This window comes from Dromiciops gliroides, chromosome 2 (assembly GCF_019393635.1).
Source record: "Dromiciops gliroides isolate mDroGli1 chromosome 2, mDroGli1.pri, whole genome shotgun sequence".
Classification (NCBI taxonomy): Eukaryota; Metazoa; Chordata; class Mammalia; order Microbiotheria; family Microbiotheriidae; genus Dromiciops; species Dromiciops gliroides.
Window position 1 is genome coordinate 586,100,398 of NC_057862.1, and position 26,608 is coordinate 586,127,005.

Here is a 26,608-nt window from a genome sequence, read left to right on the forward strand (position 1 = left end):
AAAAGTTATTTATTTTCAAACATAGCTTTCCCTCATTTTCATTACTCACAAAATGATAAATGGCATTATATCCAGATGATATAAGACTGAGAGGAAATAATCTTACATTAGATAGCAGGATCGGGATCTCGGAGAATTTGACAAGGTAGTATAGTTATGGGTATGTTGAATAGCCAGTCCTTCTTTCTATTTGTGCATCACCAACTGGTTGTTGAAGTTCCCTCAATCCCTATATATCTCTTCCCCCCCCCCCCCCCGCTCCCCCGGGGCAATTGGGGTTAAGTGACTTGCCCAGGGTCACACAGCTAGTAAGTGTTAAGTGTCTGAGGCCGAATTTGAACTCAGGTACTCCTGACTCCAGGGCCAGTGCTCTATCCACTGCTCCACCTAGCTTCCCCAATACCTATATATCTTTAATCGGTGGCTAATTTTGGTTGATTCTTCCTTGTCCACATTTTTTACATTCATCCATTTTTCCATTTAACACCTTGCCCACCCTAATCCAGGAGACCGTATTACATCTTGCCTAGACTATTAACATATTCTTCTAATTTGTTCCCTATATCCAGTCATACTGATACTCCTAAGGCACAGGTTTGACTATGTCATTCCTTTGCTAGAGAGGCTTCAGTAGTATTCCATTGCTTTTAGGATAAAAGATAGACTCTTTTTTTTTTTTTAAAGTTAGAATAAGGTGGTAGTTTATTTAGGGGCAAGGGAAGGGAAACCATGATAGAAATCCTTGGACTTCTCATGGGGAGATAGGCACAAAGCACGTGGCTCAGAGGTACCAATCTCCTGGAGCAGGAGACTGGCAGGTACTTTTATAGGACTGATGTGGGGAGGGGTGACCATTTGACTGTGGAAAGTTCCTTTAGTGAGGGAGGACCATCCCCCACTGGTGGTAGCTGGGGGACACAAAGGCCACAGCCACACCCAGATTTATCTCCCCAGGGGTAAGGGAGACCAGAATGAAGGGTGGAGGGCTCAAAGCTAGCTCAGTCCAAACTGGTTCTGCTTAAAAAGATAGACTCTTGATATTTGTTTGACATTTAATGCCCTTCACAATCTGGCTCAAGCCTATCTTTCTTTCCAGGCCAATTCAGTTAATCAACAAGTATTAAGCATGTACTGTTACAGTGCACTGTATTGGGTACTGTGTAATTTAAGATTCTAAATGTGGATTCTAATGTGTTCCCCCAGTTTGGGGGAAACTGACTAAAAATCACTAATAAAACGAGTTTAGGTTTTTAAGGGTTTATTGGAAAATAGAAAGAAAAAGATTGAGAACAGAATTCTAACAGCCTGGCATTCCTCCTATCTTTCCTCAAATTTCCTGTGAAGTCCTCTGCCACCACCACCATCAAGTCCGGAAGCCAAAAAGGCCAGCGCTCTCTGCGCAGGCTCCCTTTCCTCCTTCCTGTCTCCTCCCAGACCATAGGAGGCTCCTCCAGTTGATTGGCTTGTAGACTTGATAGACAGCACCCATGAGCAAACGTCATTTCCTGACGCCAAGGAAAAGCCACAATGCCTCTGAGGCATTTTCCTCATGGTGGAGCTCTCCACAGCAAGTCTCCAGTAGGTGGCGTCATTCCGATCATTACAGTACTAGGAGATAGAAAAAGGAAATGACTGCCACTCTCAAGAAACTTCTGTTTTCTTGACTGAGAGAACAATGTATAAATAGGTACTATATTGAATATCAATAAAATAAATACAGTGCAATTATGGGAGTGAAGGCACTAGTTGCTGGGTGCATCAGTGAATGCTTCACTAAGTAAGTGATCTTTGAATCAAGTAATCTTGAAGGAATCCAGGGATTATAAGAGGCAGAGGAGAGAAGTTGAGTTCACTTCAGCCAGAGTGATCTTCTATTGGAAAGGTACAGAAAGTGGAGAATAATACAAAGACCAATTTGACTGATAAGTGAGAGTATGTTGTGAAAGTCTTTAAAAGTCATATAGGGGGGCAGCTAGGTGGCGCAGTGGATAAAGCACCGGCCCTGGATTCAGGAGTACCTGAGTTCAAATCCGGCCTCAGACACTTGACACTTACTAGCTGTGTGATCCTGGGCAAGTCACTTAACCCCAATTGCCTCACTAAAAAAAAAAAGTCATAGGCTTTTATGTTTTATACTATGTATTAGGTTCAGAATTGGGGAGTGAAGTGGTCAGATTGTACTTTAGAAATGTCATTTGGACAGCTGTGTAGAAGATTGATTGTTGAGGGGAGAAAAACTGAAGGCAGGTTCAGGCCAATTTGGAAGCTAATGCTCTGGCCAAACTGGTCTAATTGTTATACCCTGTATAGGATAACTCCTCCCTTTTTCATAAGTTAATCCTTATGTTTAGAATGCTCATCTTCAGTTCTTGGAACCATTATCTACCTATAGTACTGAGTTCATATGCCATATCCAGAAGGAAGAAGACTCCCCAACTTTTTAGTCCTAACCTCCCTACTCCTCTTAAAAAAATTTTTTTTTTGGTGGGGCAATGAGGGTTAAGTGACTTGCCTAGGTTCACACAGCTAGTAAGTTTCAAGTGTCTGAGGTTGGATTTGAACTCAGGTCCTCCTGAATCCAGGGCCAGTGCTTTATCCACTGTAGCACCTAGCTGCCTCCTGTCCTACCCCTTTTAATAATTTTTTATATCTCCTATTTGTTCTTATCTCTGACCATGTTGTAATACTTCAGTAGAATATATGGTCTTTGAAGGTATGACTTATCTCCCTTTTTAATATATATCTCTAGCACATAGCATACAAAAAGCACTTAATATTTTTTTAAGCACTTAATATTTACTGATTAATTTTTCGATCTTAAGTTTCAAAGTATCATATGTAAAACAGTATTCTTTGCTTTCCACACTAAAGTTAATTTCCTTGTTTCTGTCATCCTTTCACTTCCAAATTCAAGATCATTCTTATCTTTACCTCTCAGTCTCTTTTTTCAGTCAGTTGTCACATCTTATTGGTTCTACCTCCACTATACCTCTTGTATTTTTTCCTTTATTTCTACTTACTTGAGCACCTCCCTGTCATCACCTTTCACATAGACTACTGGAGTAGCCTCCAATATTAGCTCCTTCCTTCCAGTCTCTTCTTTTTCTAAACCATACTCTACACAGCTGCTATATTTCACTTCAGATCTGACCATGACATTCACTTGCTCAAAAATTTTTCTCAAGGAACTTGCTTTTCGTACTAACAAACTCTTTACCATGGCATTTAAAACCTTCAAGGAATCTGGCCCCAGCTATTTCTTTTCTTTTTAAAGTTTTGTTGATTACTTTTGTTTCATCATTGCTGATATTTCCCAGTACTATCCCCTGAAACTCTTATCTCCCCATTTCCCCCTTTAAAGTGAAGAACTGCATTTAATCAAAATAGAACAACTCATTGACCATGTATGAGAACTTTGTCATGTAGCATCTCTATAGATAGGAAGGAAGGAGTTATAATTCATTATTATTTTTAGAGTCAAGAAGGGCCACTGAATTGATCTCAGTTCTAGTGCCTTTTAGTTTTATTTTTCTTTTCACATTTGTGGTCATGGTGTCTGTTGTTTTCTTATTTCAAATCTTTGGTAAGTTCCTTTAAATGGCTCCCTTCTAATTCTTAGGATGAAATAATATTCCATTAAATCCATAAACCATAATTTGTTCTGCATTCTCCCATCAGTGGGGATTTCCTTCTTCCTTCCCTCCCTCCTCTTCAAATATTTTGATATATATCATGTATATTTGCAATATTAGTAGTATGTCTGGGTTAGAGTATGAACAGTTTACTTGCTTTTCTAGTCTATCCTATATTATTGTCATTAACATTTTTTTCTTTTTGAAATTTTGTTCCTATCCTTTGATCACTTGTCAGTTGGGAAACATCTATATATATAGCTTTGATATCAGACCTTTATGAAAGATAATTTGATTTTTCATTGAAAGACTTTTTTTCTTATCACTCTTAATTTTCTATATTAACACCCATGTTAGATCTCTAGTAGGAGCTATAAAAAGCATATCTGTTGTAAGAAAAAGTGTTTGTACTCCAGAAACTTGTAACTTAAATACAGTGTTGTGGATATGAATACAAAAAAAGCATAAGTTGGCATTAGGGTACAATTTTGAAAAATGACTTTGTAAAACCTATTTCTTATTTATTTCTTTTCTTTCCTTTCCAATGGTTTGAACTTCGTTCCTGGTTATTTGAAGCAGACCATGAGCCTGTAATAAGAAGGAGAAAAAAGCTCTGATTAGGGAGTGAGGTCGTTCCTTTGAGATCACCACTAATTCCAGTGGTTACAAACAAACAGAATTTCCCTTGCTGTTGTTCTTCTGTCTGTATTCTTCACTTGTTGACATTTCTCTATTTGAAAAATTTGCTGTCTTAACAGCTTAATGTTATCAACTCTTCAAGCAAAAAAACTTCAGGTAGATTTTTAGCAAATTCTACCATACATAAAAAGATTCTATTATGTAATTTTTTTTCCAAAGAAAGGAAACCAGACTTTTTCTATAATATGAATATGGCCTTGATAGCTAAGCTGGGGAGTGGGGTGAGACAGAGTGGGGAGGGAGGAGACAAATGGAGAGGAAAAAGTTACAGATCAATATCTCTAGTTAATAATGATTAAAAAAAAATTTAGCACAGAGGCTACAATAAAATAGTAAGAAAATCATATAGTACATAGAGGCTGGATTTTTATCAGGAATTTGGGGTCATTTCAATATTAGAAAAACATAAAAATAATTACATTAATAATAACAGCAGAAATTACATGATTCTGTCATTAAATGTTGAAAAAACATTTGATAGAGTAACATACTGATGATTCCTGAAAACAAGGTAGAAGAATAAGTGGTAAATAATATTTGTCCAAAACCAAGGACCAGCATTAGATGTAGTGTTTAATCTTTATCAAAAGTAAAGTGCAGGGGGCAGCTAAGTGGTGCAGTGGATAAAGCACCGGCCCTGGATTCAGGAGGACCTGAGTTCAAATCTGGCCTCAGACACTTGACACTTTCTAGCTGTATGACCTTGGGCAAGTTACTTAATTCTCTTTTCCCTGCAAGAAAATGAAAAAAAATTTAAAAGAGTGAAAAAATTAAAAGTAAAGTGCAGGAGAAGCTTAGAGAGATTCAAGATTCTTGGCTCAGTAAGAAAGATGAGATTTGGTTTTATGATGATAGTAATAATCCCAAGCACTTCTCTGATACCCTGAAGGCAATTTATGAATGAAAGACCTATGGTGCCTCTCAACTACTCATGCTGATGGAGCCAAATTGATATTAGTGATAAGCACATGATTCTGGAGAGAGGTGGGTTGAGTGTTCTCAACAGACTGTCTTCACTCAATGCTGAAGTCATTGATCATATACCTTAGGTTGAAATCATTCCCTCTCTACCTGAACCTCCAACTGAATAAAAGGTTTTGAAGTCCTCCTGTGTAGCAAAGTGCTTAGTGTGGATTCTATTCCAGCTGAGATTTAGAAGGTAGGGGTGTCCACTGCTAACATAAAAGAGTGATGGAAAATTTCTGGGTTATATAACAAGAGAAAATTATCCCCCAGGAGTTCAACAATGCATCTATTGACCATCTCTATAAAAGAAAGGGAAATAGGTGGTTCTGTGTCAGTCGTGGGGGTGGGGTCTCTTTCTCATTCATTGTCAGCAATATTCTTGCCAGAGTCCTCCTTAATAGGCTTATCCTTCCCCTGGAAGATGGTTACCTATGTGAAAGCTAACGTGGCTTCAGAAAGGGCCTGGGCATGTTCCATATGGTTTTTGCTGATCAGAAATGCCAGGAGAAGAACAGAGGTTTAGTATTCAACGTTCATCAATCTAACCACGACCAAGGGCTTTGTTGTCAGTTGTGAGGCCTTATGGAAAATCATGGCAAAATTGGTTGCCTGGAGAACTTCATCAACATCATTGATATTATATATCAGTTTCATGATAGCATGCTTGTATGGGTTTTTGGATAATGGATGACATTCTGGAACTTTCACAAGTGGAGTGAAGTGCTCCTCCCATGTTGTTATCAGCAATCTGGTTAGGCATCTTCAACAAGGAAGAAAACAGCATCAAGGCCAGCTACTCCAGTTATGGCAAATTATTTAACTTGTAAAGGCTAGAAACCAAGACTAAAGTGCAGGAAGAGTTGGTGAATGATTTTTTTTGTTCATATATGACTGTACACTCAATGTGGCCTGTGAGGCAGAGACACAACAGAATATGGATTAATTCTCTGCTGCTTTTGCTCATTTTGGCCCAGTAATTTAACACCAAGAAAAGAGAAGTCCTCTCCCAGCCAGCACCACACCATCCATCATTGAACCATCAGTTACAGCAAATGGAGAAATTTTGAATTCTGTGGATAAGTTTCACTTACCTTGGGAAGTATATTTTCCAGGGAGTTCACATAGATGATGAGGTTGATGCACACATTGCCAGAACTAGCTCAGTGTTTGGGAAGTTCTAAAGGAAAGTGTGGGTGAGAAGAGGTATTAGACTGTCTACTAGACTGAATGTTTTTACAGCGCTGTAGTGCTGACTTCATTGTTGTAGTCCTGTGAAACCTGGACAGTATGCCAGCACCATCCCTGGCAAACCGGGCAAAACAAGTTCCCATACAGTGAACTTTATGGACCTGAACTGCCAGCAATCAGACTCTACTGCAGAAAGTGCAATGGTAATGGGCTGGGCACATTTTTAAATGATAAATAGAAAACTTACTCAAGTCAGGTGCTCATATGGAGGTCAGAAGATATAACAAGGACACTCAATGTCTTTCTGAAAAACCTTGGAATTCGATTGTAAGACTTGGGAGATCCTGGCACAGGATTGCCCAGCACGGAATGCCCACATCAAAGAAGGCACTATGCTCTGTGAGCAAAGCAGAATTGTATTATGTCAGGCGGGGGCCCCCCCCCCCATTCCCCCAATGTGCTTGACCTGTGATATAGCCTTCTTAGCTAGTATTAGTCTGAACATCCATAGCCAGACACACTGTACCTTGATCCAAACATAATGATGTCATTTTGCTCCTCTTTGAGAACAAAGAACAACAAAAACAACAATAATATCCAAAATATTTGAAATTCTTTGACATGTATGAGTACGTTCCTCAGTAGATAAATGCTCAAGACTATTAAAAACAGTTTGAAAAAATTCTCCAAAAGAAATAGAGAAATACAAATTATAACATCTTGGAGGTTCTACCTTATACACACCATGTCAACAAGATAATAAAAATTGGCAACTCTTGCAGATGATTAGAAAATATGGGCACACTAATGCACCATTAATGTAGCTGTCAATTAGTAAAGTCTTTCAGGAAAGAATCAGTATTCCATGCATTAATTCGCTAAAATGTACTTGTTTTTTGATGCTGCCTTTCAGCTATTAGACCTGTAACCCAAAGAGGTCAAAGAAACAGGGAAAAGCCCATCTATTAAAAGTATTTATAGAGGCTTGGTAGCGCCGTAGATAAAGCACCAGTCCTGGATTCAGGAGGACCTGAGTTCAAATCTGGCCTCAGGCACTTAACACTTACTGGCTGTGTGACCCTGGGCAAGTCACTTAATCCTCATTGCCCTACAAAAAAAAAGTATAAAATTCATATTTGTTATAAAGCAAAAGAACTGGAAACTAAAATATAGATGTTGGGGAATGAACAAATTTATAGTATAATGAATTGGAATGTAATAAAAGTTATTGTTCACTAAGAGATGATGAAAATTAAAATTTAAGGGAAACTTGGGAAGATTTGTAAAAACTGATGCAAAGTGAAATCAAGAGAATCAAGAGAAATTTAACAATATAGTAAAAAATAATTTTGGAGAATCAGCGATGAAGCATTCTATCCTCCTGACAAATTTATGATCTCAAGGGTCAGAATGAGACATAGCCAATTATACTATACATGTTCATTACAAAGGTTTTTTTTTCCCCTCCAACTTTGGGTGAGTTTCAAGGCAGAGCAGCCTTGCAAATAGAAAAAGAAGAAAGTAAAACGAAGAGGGCTGTTGGAGTTTTGTGATATCCTGATAATGGATGGAGAAGGGAGGTTGAAATAAATGCTTTTGAGTAGCTACATTTGGGCTTGGCACTGATGCTCCTTGAAGGTAGAACTGACCCCAACAATAAGATGAGTGAAACTGCTCACCAGCAAGCAGTAGCTCTTTTGAAGAATCATTGTGAAAGAATTTTGGCTTTTATAGGATCATAGATTTAGAAGTAGCAGCAACCTAAAAGAAACTGATATGGAGAAAGGTGAAGTCCTTTGCTTCAGATCACTCAGCCAGCGTGTGTCTGAAGTGACATTTTAGGTCATCTCTTTCTTCCAAGTCTAGGGTTTTCTCCACTGTTTTATGCTGCCTCATAATAAACATAGCTAACATAAGCCCTTTTTTTTTCTTTTTTGCAGTGCATTCTACCAAGTTTATAATCTCTTTTGATCCTTATAGGAAACCTAATGGGGAAGATGCAATTATCACATCCTCCCCACCCCCCCTTTTTTTTTTTTGCAGGGCAATGAGGGTTAAGTGATTTGCCCAGGGTCACACAGCTAGTAAGTGTCAAGTGTCTGAGGCTAGATTTGAACTCAGGTCCTTCTGAATCCAGGGCCAGTGCTTTATCTACTGTGCCACCCAGCTGCCCCCATCACATCCCTTTTAAAGATGAGGAAGTAGACTGAGAGAACTGAGGTGATGGGTTACAGAGTTAGGAAATCTGGGAGGCAGGATTGGAACTCAGAGCTTCCTATTTCCTTAGCATCTCTATTACATCATCTGACTCCCTCAACTAAGCTCTTTAAAAAAGGGGTCTATGCATTTTGCCTTCATTTCCTTTCTTTCACTTTCTTCTTGTTACATTGTAATCTGACTTTCACCTTATCACTCAAGTGAAACTGCCCTCAAAGTTTTCAGTGAGCATTCAATTGCTAAACTTGATTGCTTTTTTTCAGTTTTCATCCTTCCTTTATGTCTTGCAGCAGTCAATACTGTTGAACACTCCTGGATACCCAATCTTTGTCTTTTTTGTAACAATGCTCTCTCCTTTTATGAGTACTCTGGATCATCTTCCATATTAGATCCCTATGTTCAGAATCCTTTTCTCTCTATACTTACTCATTAACAACATCAGTTTCCATCACTAGGCAGATGGTTCTTAGGACCATATGTCCTCATTTCTTTTCTTTGATTCAGTCTGGCATCAAAAGATGTCTATTGCACATTTCAAATGAGTAGTCGAGAAAGCTTCTTTTGTAAAAGTCCAAAACCGAAGTAATTTTCTTTATTCTGAAATGGTATTATTATACAGTCCATGTATATACAGTTCTTTAAAGTTTTCAGAGAACTTTACCTCATTTGATCTCACAACCACTCTACCCACCATCTATGGGCCTTTTTGCTGTTCTACTCACACACCACTTCAGCTCTGTCTCCCTGCCTTCCCAGTAGCTTTTCTTCCATCTCTTAGAATCCTTATTTTCTTCTAAGGTTCAGCTCAAGCACATTCTTCTTTGTAAAAACTTTTACTGACATCCCTTTCCCCAGCAACTACTGCTTCCTCTTCTCCCCTCCCTCTTAAAAGTATTTTGTTGGGGCAGCTAGATGGCACAGTGGATAGAGCACTGGCCCTGGAGTCAGGAGTACCTGAGTTCAAATCCAGCCTCAGACACTTAACACTTACTAGCTGTGTGACCCTGGGCAAGTCACTTAACCCCAGTTGCCTCACTAAAAAAAAAAAGTATTTTGTTTCATATTTTAATGTTATTTTGCATATCTATTTGTTTAAATATATTATATCTTCTGGCTTTCTTTTAAGTTCATAGGGATTAAGGACTGTCTTTGAATCTCTAGTGTCTGGTCAGCGTAATGAATACTTGTTGATTTATTAAATGATTACATTATTTAGGATACCATATGAAACATTCCAAGAGGGACCATAATGGTCTAGTAAGATAAAGCAACTTTGGTAAAGGAAGCAAAATATAAATTAAAAGGTTAAAAGTTAAGTTTGAAGTAGATGGAGAGGTGTAAGGTGTTTGAAGAGTTGAAAGAGAAAGAACATGGGAATAAGGAGAATATCAAGAGAAGAACAAAAAGGTATTAAAATTAGAATTTTGGGGCAGCTAGGTGGCGCAGTGGATAGAGCACCGTCCCTGGAGTCCGGAATACCTGAGTTCAAATCCGGCCTCAGACACTTAACACTTACTAGCTGTGTGACCCTGGGCAAGTCACTTGACCCCAATTGCCTAACTTAAAAAAAAAAAAGGAATTTTTAGTGCCATATATCAAAATGAATGTTAATCATCATCATCATCCCTGTTGTTCCATAATTGATAGTTTAGGTGAGATATTATGAAGGAAGCTAGGATAGTTTTTCTCATAAGTTGCGTCAGACTTTTAGTAAAGTTGAGCAAGGATGAAGGCCTTTTACTTAATTATGACTAGTCTAGGAGAGAGTCCTTAACAGTACCATATTAGATTTTGAATAATTAAGCAAGCTAAGATTGAATTGGTACATATTGATACCGACAACAAAGTATTACACTGTCATACTCTTTTCTCCCCACACCTTCTCTTCACTTTCTCACAATGGTTATAATTTATAATTATAATTTTCTGCCCAACATGGTAGGGAAGACTTGAAGAAGCTAACATTGCTATAGAAAGGTATTGGGGGGGGTTATGACACTTTTTTTTATTTTTAAAAAATATGTATTTTTTCAAATTACATGTAAAAATTTTTTAACATTTCAAAAATTTTTTTTAGTTCTAAATTCTCTCTCCCTCTCTATTTCACTCCTCCTTCCCCCTTTTGTCCCCCTTCCCCTATTATTGAGAAGACAAGAAATTTCATGTAGGTTATACATGCTAACACTTTTACAAAGTAGGTTTTTGTTGTTGTTGTTGTTGTTGTTTTTGTGAGGCACTTGGGGTTAAGTGACTTGCCCAGGGTCACACAGCTAGTAAGTGTTAAGTGTCTGAGGCTGGATTTGAACTCAGGTCTTCCTGAATCCAGCGCCAGTGCTCTATCCACTGCGCCACCTAGCTGCCCCACAAAGTGTTTTTAAAATGAATTTTTAGAGTCATTTATGTGATATAGTATTTCATATGATTGGTATATTTGAGAAGAGGCTTTAATGATGTGCAATGTGCTTGATTTCTTAAAAGTTTTGTTTAATATAGTATCAGAATGGTCTATAATTCTGAATTTGTATAACAGTGTTGGATCCTATTTTCAGACCTGCTACTGGCTGCAGAGCAGTAAGATGTATAACGTAGAGTGTTTACTTTAGGGAGGTAGAATGGCATACTGATGAAAGGTGACTGGAGTCAGGAAAACAACCTAGGTTCCAGCCTTGTCTTGGCTCTTGTGTGTCCCTGAGCAAGTCATTGAACTTTTCAGTGCACCTTGCAAGCCTTTTAGACTATCTGCTGCAGAGCAGCTGGTAGGTACTGGTCTGGTTTAGTAAATCAACTTTTCTCTGGAGTTTTCCCTATAGCAGTAAATGACAAAATGCAAAAACATATATAATCATTTAAGATTGAAACCTTCTTTTGTTTCTTTGGTGGCACTCTCCTATGGAAAAACTTCAATGTACTTGTCAGAAGAAAACTTAGAGATGAAAACAGTAGCATTTTTAATATAGAAAAATTTCATTTAAAAAAACCTGGCTCTTGAGGAATTTTTGTTCTTAAATTTTGGTTTCTTCATATTTATTAATTTAGTAAATAAAATATCAGTTTAGTTAGCTTGTATTTAATTCCATGTCTTATTTTGTCCTCACAGGCCCAGCAGTTCATAAACATCAGTATAACAGCAACGCTGTGACAGACATTAATTTGGATAATGTTTGCAAGAAAGGAAATACTTTGTTGTGGGATTTAGTCCAAGATGAAGATGCAGTAAGTTACTTTATGGAACTAAATAACAGTATAAAAAATTGGGCCGCTCACTATAGTAAGTGGAATGATAGCTCATTTTGAGAAATTTCAGAAGTGAAGAAGACTTGATCAGTTTCTTCTGCCACATCAGTTCCTTCATTTTTAGCAGGTACCTTTGCAATTAAGAAATAATATTGTACACCAGAGTCTGAACTAGGAGAGGGGAATAAAGGGTAACTCTTATGTTGGAGAATTCTGGCCTTTAGTGAAAATCCTAAATTGCAAATATGAGAATAGGCAGTGTAAAGTACTGTGGCAAGAAAGGTTTTTTTGGCCCTACCAAAATATATAAAATATTGATGTGATGATTGGTAATAATTTTATTTTATTATAGATTCATCTTTCAGAAGGCTTAATAAATGAGGCAGAGAAACTTCTTTGCTCCTTAGTGTGCTGGTTTACAGATCGACAGATCCGAATGAGATTCATTGAAGGCTGTCTAGAAAATTTAGCGAACAACAGGTAAATAGGTTATTTACAATATTTTGGTTAGTAAATATATATGGGAGATAATGTGTAGAAAGCTGGCCTCAAAGTGAGGAAGTGGTTCAAGTGCCCAACTCTGACATATTCTGGCTCTGTGACCCTGGAGAAGTCACTTAATTTCTCAGTGTTCTGTACAATCCTCATAAAATTCAGAATTTTGGAGAAGATAATAATATTCATTAGTAGAGGATGTTTTTCACTCCAGTTTTTCCTATATTGTTATAATTACACATGCAGTTCCAATCTGCAGGCCAACTATGCTGTTGGAATGGTAGAATATATTCCATAATACAGTATCTTATGGAAATTGAATTTTTTTCTTTTAGAAATGGGAAGGACAGTCCAAATCTGTTATTTCCTTCCTTCCATGTATAAGGAACTCTTGTTGTGGAAGTATCTTTTTCACCAATGAAGATCAGTAATTCATCTGTAATTAATTATCTTAGATACTTAACAGTACTGCGAATTTAAGTGGCTTGTTTATGAACATTCAACCAGTCTTTGCCAGAGGAAGGACTTGAACCTAAGTCTTTGTCACTCCAAGGTCACCATGCTTTGAGGATTCACTATAATTTTCATATTAGTTATAATTGTCCTAGTATAACTTTGTTAGCAACAACAAAAATTTCTTTAATTCCATAATTCTTTTCTTTTTCAGACTCCCTTGTTAGTTTCCCTGAAGTAAAAAGCAGGAAGAAATGTTACTGTATTCTTTTTGATTCTAAGATATTTTTGGGAACACAGAACTATAGTGTTACTTCTTTTTTTAAACATCATTTGGGCTTTTAAAATTAAATGTAAAACAGGCTAAATCAGAAAGAAAAATTAGGTTGGAATGTTTCTTAAATGTTTATGATAATTGCTGTATTCTAACATATGTATAGATGTGTGCATGCAGTGACATGAACAATGGACCAAAAAGCCGTATATGGTATAGTAGTCTATAAGGTATATAAAATAGTATATGAGACATTCAGATAATCTACTGTGGTTCTTGAAAGAGTACCTTCTCCTAGTGTAATCACTTGTGTCTAGATACCAACGACAAGATTTTTTCTTTTTCCATTCAGTTGAAATGACTTTGCAGTATCTGGTTTTCCTTGGATAATTTTGTTCCATTTCCTGGCATAGTAAAATTATGCTATTTGACTAAATATTGACAGTTCAGTTATTACAGGAATAGATTGGGGAACTTAGTTGACATTTGGCAAGAACTGGCAAACATTTCTAATTAAGCAGTTTATTTGGCTGCTTTGATATGTATTTTCATCGTACTGTATATAGAACTCTGGTTCACTGATGTTAAATATTTCATTTTTAGCTATTTCCGGTTCTAATTAGTTTAAAAGGTAACTCATTGGAAGTCCATTTTATAGCTTCATTTATAAATCACTTTTGTCTATACAATTCAAGAACTTTTATAAAATTGTGAAACTTGTCATAACTTTTGAAAGTTTGCATGTACAATGAAAAAATTTCAACATAAGATTTTCAGTTCAGCTTTGTGTTTGAGAATTTTCAACATTTCTTTAATTTTTAAAGCTATCATTTAGTGGTTGGTGAATTATTTTTGACAGAGTGTTCTTGTCTTTTTTTTTTTTTTTTGGTGGCAATGAGGGTTAAGTGATTTGCCCAGGGTCACACAGCTAGTAAGTGTGTCTGAAGCCAGATTTGAACTAAGGACCTCCTGAATCCAGGGTCAGTGCTTTATCCACTGCACCACCTAGCTACCACCTGGAGTGTTCATTTTAAAAAAACCAAACCTTAAATTTAGTACTCTTGGCACATGTTGCACATGCTTTCAGTTTTCAAAGGTTTCTGGGAAACATTAAATAACATTGATATGCCTATTTTTCAACATCTCAGTAGTATCTTTGCTACTGTTAATTTTGTAGCATTTATCAATCTTTTTGAAAGAACTAAGAGAAGGTCGGTATCTTTTTCCATATGCAGAGTTTTATTTTCCACCTCTAGGTTGCTTTTATGATCCAAAGACCTACTGAGGATTGGTTGCTAGTGCTTTTTTATAAACTAAATACTATGTTGGAAACACTGTTTAACAGACATTTGTCATTCTGTATTCTAATAAATTTTCTTTTTTTTCCTAATAAGTTTTCAATATATTTTTCTGTACCTTGAGATGCTTAATGTAATGTTATCTTAATTTTTTATCTACTTAAATCAGATTAATTCTTCATAAGACTTAAGACTGTCATATTGAAACCTTCATTTGATGTGTTTTTATGTTACTAATCAAGAATATTTGAAACATAGTTCGGAATATTAAATTTCATAAAATGAATTCCCAAATTGACAGTATGGTTCTTCACCTAATTTTGTTCTCATGTTATTGGTATTGACCAAGGTACAATTGCATCCTTTTTATTTAAAGATATTAGACTATAATTTCATAAAATGTAAATCTTGGTCTAATATGTACCATTATGTATCATCACTTTGACTTTGATCAATAATTACAGTTAGGAAAATCTACTTTATGTAATTGTTTGCTCCTTATGTTTTTCAGATCTGTGGTAGTCTCGCTTCGTCTTCTTCCAAAATTATTTGGTACTTTTCAGCAATTTGGGAGCAGTTATGATACACATTGGATTACAATGTAAGTAAATACAGGATATTATATATTAATAAAATGTTAGCACTAGAGTGGACTTTTGATTTCAAATTAGTGCACAGATAAATTTTTAGAGCTCCTGACAATTGTTTTCCTCAAAATCATTTTCTGTTAGTGTTAAAACCAGGATTAGAATTTAGCTCTCCTGACCCTCAAGTCCTGTGACTTTTACGTTGTATCAGTTGTTTAAATGAATGCTCTCCAGTTACATTTTATTGACCTCGCTATTATTCTTCACATAGGTTAACTCTAGCTCTCTCCTATTTCATACCTTCCTTATCTGGATTGTTGTCCCTCCTCATTTCCATTTCTTAGAATCGCTGACTTCTTTCCAGACTCAAGCACTTCACTTATTTCCCTCTAAAGTTACTTTTACATACCTATTTGTCTATATTCTTTTTAAGCTTCTTATGGGCAGTAATTGTTTTTGTTTTCCTCTTAATCATCTGTGTTTAGTACAGTGGGTGGCATATAGTAAGGGCTTAATAAATACTTTTTGAATAACTTATGTTAATTTTATATAACAAAGTTTTAAAAACCACTTTACATAGATTTCTTTTAAAGTAGTTATAATTATGATTAACACCATTTTAGGATCTGAGGTTCATAGAGATTAAGTGACTTAGTTATAGTGTCAGAAATGGTATTTGAATCCAGCCTTTTCTGAATCAAGAATTTGTTACCCTTGTCTATTTCAGCATTCTGTACTTGTCAGGATAAAATAGTTGTGAATCCATCAGATTTTGATGACCATTAGGGAAGAATCTTTATTCCCTATCATATAAAAGGTTTTTGCTAGTCTGAAAGTCATTCTAAATTGCTATATCCTCTTTTCTTACATTGCCACCACCTTGGTGCAGGTCTGGCTGTCTCCTCTTCAGCTGTCAAAAGTGATCTGCTGAAAGCACAGGTCTATCCATGTCATCTCCTACTCAGTAAACTCTAGTAGTTCTTTATGACCTATAGTATCAAATATAAGGGGTTTATTGTTTTTTTGGCATTGAAAAAACCTCTTCATTACATGCCCTCTCTCCTTGTTTTCAGTGGAGGATAGAGTGAAGTGGGGAGAGATTTGTGGCAGGCATACTTTACTATTCAGGAAGCTCTTGCAGTAGTCCATGAAGCAGGTGATGAAAGTCTGCATCAGAGTGTTAGTAGTATCAGAGAAGAAAACAGGCTGTATTCCAATCACTGTTTTTATAATCTCTATGCTAGACTCAATAGTGCCCAACAATAATAACCGGCATGTCAATAAATGCTTGTTAAATGATTGATTCAATGAGTGTTAGATATTGAAACTAAGAAGGCTATCCTGAGTTTTGGGGATTTTTGAAGAGTCATTGGAGAATAAAAAATTTAACTAAGGAGAATAAATCTTAATGAAATTCAACAAAAATTTATTAAGTGTAGACTATATCCAAAGTACTGCATTGTGAGAAGTATTAGGGACGACAAAGACCAAAACAAAAAAATAGTGCCTACTCTTGAAGGTTCTAGAGCTTACAGTCTCCTAAACAGAGATAAAACATGAATACAAAAAAAATGGTTGAGGGTGGGAAAGGGAGCAGAGGAAGTAGTAACAACTAGGTTCATCATGAAAGGCTTCATAGTGTGTTAAGACTTGAAGGGAAATCTAGGATTCTGGCACAGGGATGAATTATATGAAGGAATAGAAACAAAAGATGTCAAATTCATAAAACATTTGACTAACACATAAGGTTTTGAAGTGTAGTAGTATGAAATCAGGGCTAGAAATTAAATGGGAGCCAGTTTGTGGATGGCCTTAAATGCCAACCCCAGGAATTTTGTATTTTTTCTTTAAAACAATGGAAAGCACCATTAACATTTTTTGAGTGGAGAACTTGGATAATCAAACATGTGCCATAGGAAGATTATTTAGGCATCTACATGAGAGATGAATTGCAGAAAGGAGTGAAGTTAGAGATCAATTAGGAAACTATTAAAGTATTCCAGACAAGATGATTGTTGGATGTGTGAATGGAGAGGGCACAGGTATAAGAGAGTATGTGGAGGTAGTAGAATTGATGAAACATGGCATATGATTGAAATGTAAGGGTAGAAGGACAGTGTCGGATGACTCTGAAGTTATGAACCTGAGTGAATGATATGATGGTAGTACCTAACACAAAGCAGTAAATCAGGAGTAAATTTAGGATGGAAAATCATGAATTCCATTTTAAACACGACAAGTTAAAAATGACTAGAGCATTTTGTAAAAGATTAGTTGAAGTCGGCGAATGGTATATTCTAGATTAGTTAAGATCAGCTATCCATGTAGAAATAATACAGAGAGATATAGGCTACTATGAGAGGCCTGTAAAATACTCATTCTAGTGGGTGTGGGATATTGATAAGGATCCAAGAATGGATACTGAGGCAGATTAATTTTACAGGTAGGAGAACCAGGAAAAAATAGTGTTATAGAAGCAATGGAGAGATAGGATATCAAAGAGGAAGGTGTAGTTAATAGTATAAAAAGCTAAAGAGGTGTCAAACAGTGTGAAGACTGAGAAACAAGCAATTTATTGATTAATAGATCTTCAGTGAACTAGTTGAACAATTTAAGCCATGTTATAGGGTTGAAAACCATATTTAAAGTACTTCAGAAGTGGCTTAGTATCAAATGGAAATAATGAATGTAGTAAATTGTACATAGTCTTTTGGTAGAAAAACATTAGGTAGGGTCAAATGAAGACTTATAAGAGATAAGCTTCTGGGGAAAAAAATGGAGATCATACAGTTATATGTATATATATACAGTAATACAGTTAGCAAGGCCTGCACTTAACGCAAGGACCACCTTTTCCTGATAGACAAGAATAAAGGTAGAGTGGATGATGAACAGTAATTTTGAAATGTAAAGTAGGAGAGGAAAAAGCTTTTTAAAGATTAACAGAATATTTAAATTCAAGATAATTTACATAGTAGAGATTCTGTTTAAAACTTTTTAATGTGTGTTGTATGATATCTTTGTTATTATAAAAAAAGTAAAATTACCCTTCTCTCCCCCCCCCCTTTTTTTTTTAAATAATTGGGCCAGGTGGGCAGAAAAAGAACTAAACATGATGAAGCTTTTCTTTGATAATTTGGTACACTACATTCAAGCTGTAAGAGAAGGGAGACATAAACATGCCCTGTAAGTATATGTACTTGATACTATGAGCTTATAGACATAAAAATCAATGCCTTTCCTCACTATCAATAAATATATTGACAATGTTCTTTTCCATTTTTCTTTACCTTTTCCCTACTTTGTGATATTCCTGTGACTAGTTACTTTGAAAAGAAATTAATAATCTTTACAAACAGAAAGGGAAGTAGGCTTAATAAAACTTTTGAATGAAGTTGTTCATTTTAAAGGCTTTTAAGGTATTTCCTTTTTTCCTTACTTAAAATTTTGCTGACCTTTCAGCTTCTGTCTTTAAAGAGTAATTGGCAGTATTTAGACATTGTGTCTAATTGCAGAATTCATTATATCCATTGTCATGTATTTTAAGCCTTGCCTTGTTGTATATAATCCCCTGAGGTTATCTAGTTCAACTCATTTTACACATGAAGAAACTGAGTCCTGGGGAAGGTCTTAAGAGATCATCTCAATAAAGTCCATTTTATGGTTGAGAAAATCGAGGCACAAAATAACATGGTAGAGTCCCACAAATTGGAAATCTAGTTATTTTCTTTTCTTTTCTTTTCTTTTCTTTTTTTTTTTTTTTAGTGAGGCAATTGGGATTAAGTGACTTGCCCAGGGTCACACAGCTAGTAAGTGTTAAGTGTCTGAGGCTGGATTTGAACTCAGGTACTCCTGACTCCAGGGCCGGTGCTCTATCCACTGCGCCACCTAGCTGCCCCTAAATCTAGTTATTTTAAAATAGGTATTCTATTTTAAAAACCATTTGGAAATATTTGTTCAATATATCTCAAGTCTGCTAGGTTGCTCATTGGATAGAATGGTGGACTTGAGCTGCAGAATACCTCTGTTGATATACATACAGCCTCAGACCCTTATTAGCTGTGTGACCACGGCCAAGTCACTTTACCACCACTTGTTTGCTTCGGTTTCCTCAGGTGAAGGGGATGGGTGATGGGTGATGGGTGGCAGTAATCATAATACCTACCTCCCTGGGTTGTTGTGAGCATCAAATGAGATAAGACTTATAAAGCAGTTTAGGACAGTGTCTGGTTCATAGGAAGAGCTGTATAAATGTTATTTTTTTATTATATATAGTCTTTAAATAGGCATTTAAATGCCTTTTAAGTGGTTTAAGAATTGATGAACAACACTTAGTTATTTTATATTTTTTTAATTATAAAGGATTCATATTTCACTCCAATCTCTACACACATAATAAGAAGAAAGAAAGAAATATTGAACCACTCTGTTAATCTGTCCACCTATTCTAGAAAGCAATTTGGAATTATGCACAAAAAGTTACTAAACAGTGAATGCCATTGACCTAGTTCTACCTCTGTTGGGCTTATTTAAAATTGTTTATAGTTAGGTTCAACAAAGTTTCTAACCTTTTAGTTATATTTAGTGTGAAATAAACTCTAAAGTAATTTATATTGGTGTAGAAAAGAGCAATATCAATTTTATTTCTTATGATTAAAGGTGTTGTGCTCAAAAGGACTTGAAAGGCCATCTACTACATACCCTGAGGTATATAGGGAAGTATATAGTCAGGGAAGACTAGTTTCTCTGATGTAAGGTCTCCCAAGCCCTTATCAGGGATTCTTTTCACCTTTGGTGTTCACCTGATTCACCCATGGTACCAAGAAGCTGTAGCATGTGTAGCAGCCACACCTCAGTAAACCATTTTGGCAGACAGACTAAACCAGGTAACAGAAAGGTGTCATACCTGTTGGTGAGTTAGGGGGTTATCTGCCACAAGCATGTGAAGACTTCCCCTGGCTGATTGGACGCATGAAAACAGTTTGTTCCAGTGACCATGAAGGAGGCTAAAATAGGCGCTATAGAATGCTTAGAACTTGGTTAGACTTTGAAGATGCCAAGATCATTCACTGAGTCCTGAGTTTTTGCTAGTTTATCTTGACTTTTGTCTTGCCACTGGATTTTTTTTTTTAAGTGAGGCAATTGGGGTTAAGTGACTTGCCCAGGGTCACACAGCTAGTAAGTGTTGTGTCTGAGGCCGGATTTGAACTCGGGTACTCCTGACTCGAGGGCCAGTGCTCTATTCACTGTGCCACCTAGCTGCCCTTGCCACTGGATTTTGATTACTCTGGATGAAAAAGTGAGGCCAATGACTTTGTGCAACCGTGCCTCACTTAAATCCATCTTATGTGTGAATCAAAAGACATCACTCATACTATTTTCCCCTTTTTAACCACCTCAAAGAACCATGGTAACAGGCAAGTGGCAAAGCAGCAGATGCAGATACGTTGGGAGCTGTAGTCACAACCCCACACACAAGTGGCTCAGGCCTGAAGCAGTAGTGGGATTCAGCAGGTGCCTTAGTCAGTGTCTGAGCAGCCTTTTTAAGGGACCTACACCTCCTCTCATGATGAAGGGGTTAGAAAAGGTGCTTTTAAAATTGTCTGCTTCACCCAACTGTGGCCTACTTCTATGGCAGTCAAAACACAAATAAATTTTTAAAACTTCAGTGAAGATCACCATCCACCATGAAATCTACTAGTTCTTTAAGATAAACAACTCTTATGAGAGAAATTGGCAGGTAATATATCCAGATGGTAGCCCCAAGTGGAACAAGGCTGGCAAATGAAGGCCAACTTTCCTAAGTATGAGTTGAATACACATTTTTCTGGAGTGGCCACAGTAATAGGCTTTGCAATCAAAACTCATCTAGTTAACAATCTTGTATGCCTACCAAAAGGAGTAACCGATAAACTCATGACAATGTGATTGCCACTTGTAGAAAGGTGCCATATAACCATCATCAATATATATGGTCCCACCATGACAAAAGGTCAAAGAAAAATTTTATGAAGCTGAATTTCTCAGGTTTTGAATGCCATTAGGCCCCTCTTGTATGGCAAAGTACTTAGTGCTGATTCTTTTCCAGCTGAGATTTAGAAGTTGGCGGGGGGGGGGGGGGGGGGGGGGGGGGGGGGCGGGTGGGTCCACTGCTCATATAAAGACTGATGGAAATTTTCCAGGTTATATGGCAAGAGGAGTTCAAGAATGCCTCCATTGTCCATCTCTATAAAGGAAAGGGAAGTAGATTGTCCTGTGTCAATCATGGAAGTGGGGTAGAGGACTCTCCCTTAGTCATTGCCAGCAACATTCTTTCCAGAGTCCTCCTTAATGGATTTATTCTTCACCTGGAAGATGGTTTTCTACATGAGAGCTAAATGGTGGCTTCAGAAAGGGCCAAGGCATTGTCTATATAGTTTTTGCTGCTCAACAACTCCATGCCAGGAAGAAATGCCAGGAGCAGAACAGCAGTTGGTATACATTTTTCATCGATCAAGGCCAAGGCCTTTGATGTCAGTTGTGAGGGTTTATGGAAAATCATGGCAAAATTTGGTTGTGTGGAGAAGTTCATCAGTATTGTACATCAGTGGTGAACAAACAGCAATCAACCTAGAAGATAGGAACCTGAGGCCCCTGAATAATAAGTGGTAGCTCTATTATAACTTAGACTTACTTTTTTGTAGCTAGATTCAGCAAAGCAAGGGTAATCTTGTAAAGGTCATCCACATTATCTTCCTAACAAGGAAGCTGTTATTCAAATAAATTTGGGGGGGGGGGAGGAGACAATGAGGGTTAAGTGACTTGCCCAAGGTCACACAGCTATTAAGTGTCAAATGTCTGGGGTCAGATTTGAACTCAAGTCCTCCTGAATCCAGGGCCAGTGCTTTATCCACTGCACCACCTAGCTGCCCTGAAATAATTTTTAAGTGAAGGCATTTTAAACTTAATTAATTTTAGTCATATTTTGTGTGAAATAAAATACTTCACATTGGTTTAGAAAATATCAGTATCAGTTTGTATTTCATAGGCTTAAAGATTTCTCACAGAAAAGGACCTGAGAGGCCATCCAATAAGGTACCCTCCCTCATTTAACAGATAAGTGAGCGAAGGACCATGAAATGTTTAGTAACTTGTTCAAGGTCGCAGAGCTGTAAGCATCAGAGGCTAGAGCTGAAACCATGTCCTCTGACTTCTAGAAACTATCCTTTCCATTATAATACACTGCTTCGTTGAATATATTCATCAGGTGGTTAGCTTTTATTTTGGTCAATATTGCTCCTGTGATTACAAATATTATAAGGGCAAAGATTTTATGGTATACAATACTATATTCCTTTTTTGATACAAGACTTGCATCTCATAATAATACCTCATTCCTATTTTTCTTTAGTTCTTATGTAATTTGAAAGATTTGATTTTTCTTGTATAATTTTGGAGGTCATCTTAACAAAATTGAAAGAAAATTTTATTAAGCTAAATTTTTTTACATTAATATTTAATGCATGCCTTTAATTCTTTAAAAATTGGATGGGTGTATTCTAATAATTTTTCTGAATTTATTTTCTATATATGAAGTTTAATTTGATGGGACAAACATTTATTAAACAATTATTTCCTTAAAAAGTTTGAAATAAAGGATTTAAAAATTATTAATGATTTTTTTTTTTATATAGATACAGTCACAGTGCAGAGGTTCAGGTTCGACTTCAGTTCTTGACATGTGTTTTTTCTACTCTTGGATCACCAGATCATTTTAGTAAGTCTTCAGTTAGAAGATATTTTAATTCATATTTGATTCCTTAACTTTACTGTAGAATTTTTGTGTCCTTTACCTTCCTTTTCAAAGTTTGAAGTAGTATTTGCATGTTATTGGGGCTGGGAGAATTTAATTGTTGTTGTTGTTGTTGTTGTTGTTTTTAAATAGACCTTTTTATTCTTTTTTTCAGGTCTAAATTCTCCCCTTCCCTCTACCACCTTCTCTGCCTTATGAGAAGACAAGAAAAATAAAACCTATTACAAATATGTATAGTCATGGAAAACAAATTTCCCCACTAGCCATGTTTTATAAAGCAAAAAAAAAAAAAAGAGGTTTCAGTCTCCATTCTGAAATGATCAGTTCTCTGTCTGGAGATGTAGAGCGTGTTTCCTTATGAGGAAATGAGGTTGGGTCATACTGTTGATCAGACTTGCTATTATTAAGTCTTTTTCACAGTTGATTATCTTTACAGTATAGCTGGTCTGAGGAAATTGTTCTGTTTCTCCTTGCTTCAGTTTTCATCTGTTCTCATACAGGTCTCACAAAGTTGTTCTGAAATAATTTCTTACAGCACAATAGCATTATATTACAATGATATGTCATATCTTGTTCAGCCATCCCCAAATGAAAGACAGTTTTTAATTCTTTGCTACTTCTAAAAGAGCTGTTATAGTTTTATAAATAAGGGTATTTTCCCTCTTCCCTTTATCTCTTTGGGGTATAGCCCTGGTAACAGAATTGCTTAGTCAAAAGGTATGCAGAGTTTAATAGCTTTTGGGGCATAGTTCCAAATTGCTTTCCAGACTAGTTCATGGTTCCACCACTTTTACTCCATTCTTTCCAGTATTTGTCAATTTCTTTTCTGTTATCTTACTCGATCTAATATGTGTGAAATGACACCTCAGGTTTTAATTTGTTTTTCTCTAGTTTTTTGAGGATTTTTCCTTATGTTTAGCTGATAGTTTTGATTTCTTTCTCTGGAAACTGCCTATCCATATCCTTTGGATGTGTATCATTTTGGGCATATTATTGTAAAGTATATTATTTGAGGGCTGGTCTTCTCTTGAATTTGCCTTGAGACTGACTACTCACAGTGCCGCTTAGAGCTATAAGTTCTTGGAATTACATTCCATTGTTAGAGCACTATAAATAATTGTGCTATAAGTGAAAAGAATCAGTTTTGGATACTGCTCATCTTATTCTGTGATCACTTTTTTTGGGGGTGGGGTGGGCATGGCAATGGGGATTAAGTGACTTGGCCAGGGTCACACAGCTAGTAAGTGTCAAGTGTCTGAGGCTGGATTTGAACTCAGGTCCTCCTAAATCCAGGGCCAGTGCTTTATCTACTGTGCCACCTAGCTGCCCCCTGTAATCACTTTGGGTTTTTTTTGGTGAGGCAGTTGGGGTTAAGTAACTTGCCTAGGGTCACACAGCTAGTAAGTGTTAAGTATTTGAGGCCGGATTTGAACTCAGGTCCTCCTGATTCTAGGACAGGTGCTCTATCCACTGTGCAACCTAGCTGGGGCTGCGCGAGCCTCCCCCCCCCCCCCCCAATCACTTTTAAAAACGTTTATTTAAACCTTTTGCTTTTAAATCACAGTCATTATCACCTAAAGCACCCTGGCATTGAAATTCCTCTTGTAATATTATATCAAGTAGAACTGTGCTCACACTTTAATTGTAAACCCCATTTATATGGCTCTTTACAGTTTACATAGTGCTTTCTTCACAACATTCCTTTTAGATTAGTATACTCTTTATCCATATTGTATATAGGAGGTAGCTGACTTGTTGCACAAGGTCACAGAACTAGTAAATTTAACAACTAAGAGAAAAGGATCTTTGGGTAGTTATCAAGAACATTTATCTTTTCATATGACATCATAAATATCATTTCGGTCGGTTTTGGTTTTGATGCACTCTAGGTACACTGCAGCATCTAGAGGACCTGGCCATCTCACAGGTTCCAAACCTGGGTCCACTAGCTTTTTTTTTTTTTTTTGGTGGGGTTAAGTGACATGCCAGGGGTCACACAGCTAGTAAGTGTCAAGTGCCTGGGGCCAGATTTGAACTCAGGTACTTCTGAATCCAGGTCTGGTGTTTTATCCACTGTGCCACCTAGCTGCCCCCCTCATTAGCTTTTTAAAAAAATGGTTTTATAACTAATTCAATATAATTGTTTTCCTTTGTAATCTTTTTTATTTTATTTTATATTTTTTTAAAACATGTTTTTTGTTTTGTTTTGTTTTTGTTTTCTTTCTGAGAAAGGGTCCCTAATCTTCACTAGGGTATGCAGGGGCATAGCAGGGAGGAGGGAAAAACATGACTTGATAAGAGATTTTAAAACTCTGGTCTTTAGTAAAATCTTCAGCTTTTGGACTTTTTCCTGAACATCTTCCATGATGCTTGTATATACATCTTTTTTATACTTTGCTGGACATCAGTAATCTCAGAGGATAATCAAACCAAATTATCTCTTGTTGTATCATTCATGGACTTTTGTAAATTTTGACCTAAGCCTGGGCAATGCTTTATTCGGCTAGAACATTTAAGATGGTTTTTTGCTCACTCAAATCAAATGCATTTTTCTAGTCAGAAAGAAGTGAGCAGAATGGGTGATTGTATTCTCATGTCTTTCAGTCAGTTTTGCAGCTATGCTGATGTATTGATGGCAGAAACTTGCCTGGTTCTTGTTCCAGTTTCTGTAAAGGACACCCTTTAGATTATTCTGTACCATTTTTTCAAAAATGGCAGAGTTCACATATGTGTTGGTATTTGTTGTTATTTCCTCATTTGTCTTCTTTGAGTAATAACATGAGACCTTGTTTCAAAGCATTTATTATCCCTCTTTCTTTCAGATACCTTGAGAAATCATTCATCAGTGCCCACAATTGTATTTCCTACTTCCAGGGTCTCCTATACAGATATATGATCTAGTCCTTCTCTTCTCATCTTATGTTTTTTTCAGTGCAGTTTTCTGTTTTCTAATGCAATATTACAGGTATTTTGGTATCTAAGGATAATGAATCAAGCTTATTTTCCCTTCCCCTGCATCTCTTAGTTTATCAGGACATATTCATAATCCTCTATCATCCTGAAATGTAAAATTTTACACACAAGTTAGTCATTTCATTATAAAACTACTGTTGTCCTTGCTTGCCATATTTCTCTACTTCATAAAGAGATCAAAGGTTTCTTAGCTTAGATAATATCTTGTGTGAGTGTACACAATATATATTACACACATATATATGTATGTGTGTATATATATATATATATGTGTGTGTATATATACACACATGCACACACATAGTCATGAGACATTTTTATGTCCTACAACCTTCTATACTCTTTTCTTATTCCTAACTCAAATTCCTTGTCATATTCCCCTATCTTTTCCTTAGAGTCCCCTTCTTGTCATCTTCTTTGCTTTGAAGAATCTTTGATTATTAACACTTAAGTTAATTTGGAGGATCTTAGAAGACCTGGGATTAATTACCACTTCTGACATTGACTAAATGACCTTGCATATGTCACTTAAGCTTAACACAGTTCTTGGCACATAGTAAACACTTGATAAATCCGTGTTGACTGATAGCTTCTTCATTCTGGGGTGCATGAATTTGTTTTTTCAAATATATTTTAGTATAATTGGTTTCCTTTGTAATACATTTGATTTTATTTTATACATTTAAAAGCATTCTGAACAGAGATTTGCAGGTTACACCAGACTGTAAAGAGGTCCATGACTAAGAAAAAGATCAAGAATAGCTTCCCTGAGATGATGTGTTGAAAAGAAGTTGTTAACT

At 36.4% G+C, this 26,608-nt stretch overlaps 1 protein-coding gene across 4 annotated transcripts in view; it reads left to right on the forward strand.

Moving 5' to 3' along the window:
• USP34 (ubiquitin specific peptidase 34) overlaps nucleotides 1-26,608 on the forward strand; it is a 313,145-nt gene that overhangs the window by 146,976 nt on the left and 139,561 nt on the right. For all 4 annotated transcript variants that reach the window (XM_043983440.1, XM_043983444.1, XM_043983443.1 and 1 more), the window contains exons 17-21: nucleotides 11,800-11,915; nucleotides 12,289-12,416; nucleotides 14,968-15,057; nucleotides 18,134-18,229; nucleotides 22,717-22,799. In XM_043983440.1, coding sequence (XP_043839375.1) covers nucleotides 11,800-11,915; nucleotides 12,289-12,416; nucleotides 14,968-15,057; nucleotides 18,134-18,229; nucleotides 22,717-22,799 — 513 coding nt within the window. The remainder of the gene's footprint in view (nucleotides 1-11,799; nucleotides 11,916-12,288; nucleotides 12,417-14,967; nucleotides 15,058-18,133; nucleotides 18,230-22,716; nucleotides 22,800-26,608) is intronic.